Here is a 2,572-nt window from a genome sequence, read left to right as displayed (position 1 = left end):
ACAGGTTGAGCCCCCATGATTAAAGCGAATGTACAGCACATTACTGGAGGCGGGCATGAAGAAAAAACGAGGACAAGGAGGAAAAGGAGCTGGATTTGGATTTTAACGTGAACCCGACAGTGCCTAAAAGTTTCTAAAGTAACAAAAGATGGTGAAGTTCAGGCTCCTTATCAGGACTAATTCATGTTTATTGGGCAGCAGTAAAGCAATCTTTGTGCAGCGGTTCCGACAAATAAATTAGAGTCTCGGCCTCCTTCTCCATATCAGTCTACAGGAGCATGTAATAGCCAAGAACAAGGATTACTCCGCCTGTGCCCGAAAATCATCAAATAGTCCCGGGAAAACCTGCACACATGATTCAAAACCTGGAGTGTCCGGGTGAATCTCAGTCAGGTGGCAATCCTGCTGTGATGTCACCAGACTCTGGGCGGAGTTCTCATATCACCCGATTCCCTCCCACAGATCTTTAGACAACCCTTTCCTACATAAAACACAGCATGGAGGGGCTCAGTGAAGGTGGTGGTGAAGGTGTGGAGGTGTCGGATCGGGTCACACAGATCATAAAAGGAGATCCGCCCGGCCTCATAATCCAGATATATCCTGACTCTGTTACTGGAGATGTTGGTGGGTAAGGTCATCCAATCAATGTAATCTTTTACCGAATACTCATCACCTTCCCTGTCCAATCCCCAGGACTTCTTATTATCTCCAATGAATGATGAACATCCATCCCTCTCTATACTGGGGTAACACATCCCGACTCTCCATTCATGTGACCCCCCAACATCCAGTTCCCAGTAATGTCTCCCTGAGGAGAAACTCTGACTGCTCATCACCTGAGCACAATACTGAAATCTCTCTGGTGTATCTGGGTAAGTCTGGTATACAGCTGCCATGGATACAGTTTTCCTGTCATCTGATATCTGTAGATAATTACTAGCTGTGTTTCCATCCAGTAATATGTCTGCATCTCCCTGTATATAGAAGTATACATTTACCTCTGTTATTATATCAGATAAACCTGTGTGTAAGACCCCCGCCACATCCAGACCCCCTCCATCATGGAGGAGCTCCTCATGTCTCTCTCTGTCCTCATTATCTCCATCCTCAGTATCACACAAGTCACCTGTGTCTGATTCCTGTAAGACAGTCAGTGGATCCGTCATGTTACACAGCTCCTCAATGTGACGCAACTTCCTGGACAGCTCCTCCTTCTTTATTTCCAGATCCCGGATGGAGATGGAGATCCGCTCTGCCCTCCTGGAGATGTCCTTCAGGACTCTCTTCTCCAGGTCTTCCAGACGTCTCCTGATATCTCTAAACAGGGCAGTGACTCTCTCGGTGTCACCAGCGGCTTCTTCTTCTACTTTCCTCCGGTGTTCCTGCAGACTCTGGACTCTTTCCTCCGTCTCCTCTCTCTTTGTCAGAAGTTTCTGCAGAACATTCCTCAGTGTCTTCTTCTTCTTCTCAGAAGCCTCATCCAGTGACTCCATCTTGTGTCCTGTGTGTTCTCCAGTCATACAAAACTTGCAGACACAGGTCTCATCCTCAGTGCAGTAATACTCCAGGATCTTCTTATGGACGGGGCATTTCCTGCTCTCCATGGACAAGGTGGGGTCACATAAGACGTGTTCTGGGGACTTTTTGTGGACACTCAGGTGTTTATCACACAGAGAAACCTCACAGTGCAGACAGGATCTAACAGCAGGTACAGGAGAGTCCACACAGTGAGTACAGAAGACCCCGGACTCCTCTTGATCTGGCTGAGCAGACAGGAAAGTCTCTGCTATGTTACGTAGTGTTATGTTCCTGTGCAGTGCAGGACGACTCCTGAAACTTTTTCTGCATACAGGACAGGAATATCCTCCAGACCCCCCCTGTGTATCCACCACACCATCAATACAGACCCGGCAGAAGTTGTGACCACATCTCAGGGTTACAGGATCCGTATAAATGTCCAGACAGACGGAACATTCCAGCTTGGCTCTCAGATCACCAGACGCCAGAAGAGACACGAAGATGACAGCAGAAGTGAAAGGAAATGAAAGTCTCTGGAATGCCAAACTCAGTTGAACCGGTTACAACTGGTCTGCACAGGGCGAGGCTGAGCTCAATTGTTTTGTTAATAAACCTTTCAACCTTTAACCACTTAAGGGCCGAGCCTTTTTTTTTTTAGATTTGTTGTTTACAAATTAAAAACATTTTTTTTGCTAGAAAATTACTTAGAAGCCCCAAGCATTATACATATTTTTTTTTCTAACACCCTAGAGAATAAAATGGCGGTTGTTGCAATACTTTCTATCACACCATATTTGCACAGCGGTCATACAAGTGCAGTTTTTTGGGAAAAAAAAGACACTTTTTTTGAATAAAAAAAATAAAGACAACAGTAAAATTAGCCCAATTTTTTTTTTTATATCGTGAAAGATAGTGTTACGCGGAGGAAATTGATACCCAATATATCACGCTTCAACATTGCGCCCGCTTGTGGAATGGCGACAAACTTTTACCCTTAAAAATCTCTATAGGCGACGTTTAAAAAATTCTACAGGTTGCATGTTTTGAGTTAAAG

The 2,572-nt window shown here is 45.1% G+C and overlaps 1 protein-coding gene across 1 annotated transcript; it reads right to left on the bottom strand.

The window, feature by feature from the left end:
- Positions 1-296: 296 nt before the first annotated feature.
- On the bottom strand, positions 297-2,078 carry LOC143962491 (E3 ubiquitin/ISG15 ligase TRIM25-like; the record flags this gene model as incomplete). The annotated part of the gene is made up of 1 exon (XM_077471770.1): positions 297-2,078. A coding segment is annotated over one exon (1,665 nt), but the record flags the coding sequence as incomplete, so codon positions are not given.
- Between the last annotated feature and the right edge of the window lie 494 nt (positions 2,079-2,572).

Source organism: Lithobates pipiens, unplaced genomic scaffold (assembly GCF_037356315.1).
Source record: "Lithobates pipiens isolate NorthernLeopardFrog02 unplaced genomic scaffold, aLitPip1_a1.2 Scaffold_8, whole genome shotgun sequence".
Taxonomy (NCBI): Eukaryota; Metazoa; Chordata; class Amphibia; order Anura; family Ranidae; genus Lithobates; species Lithobates pipiens.
This window is presented reverse-complemented; position numbering and strand designations above follow the sequence as displayed.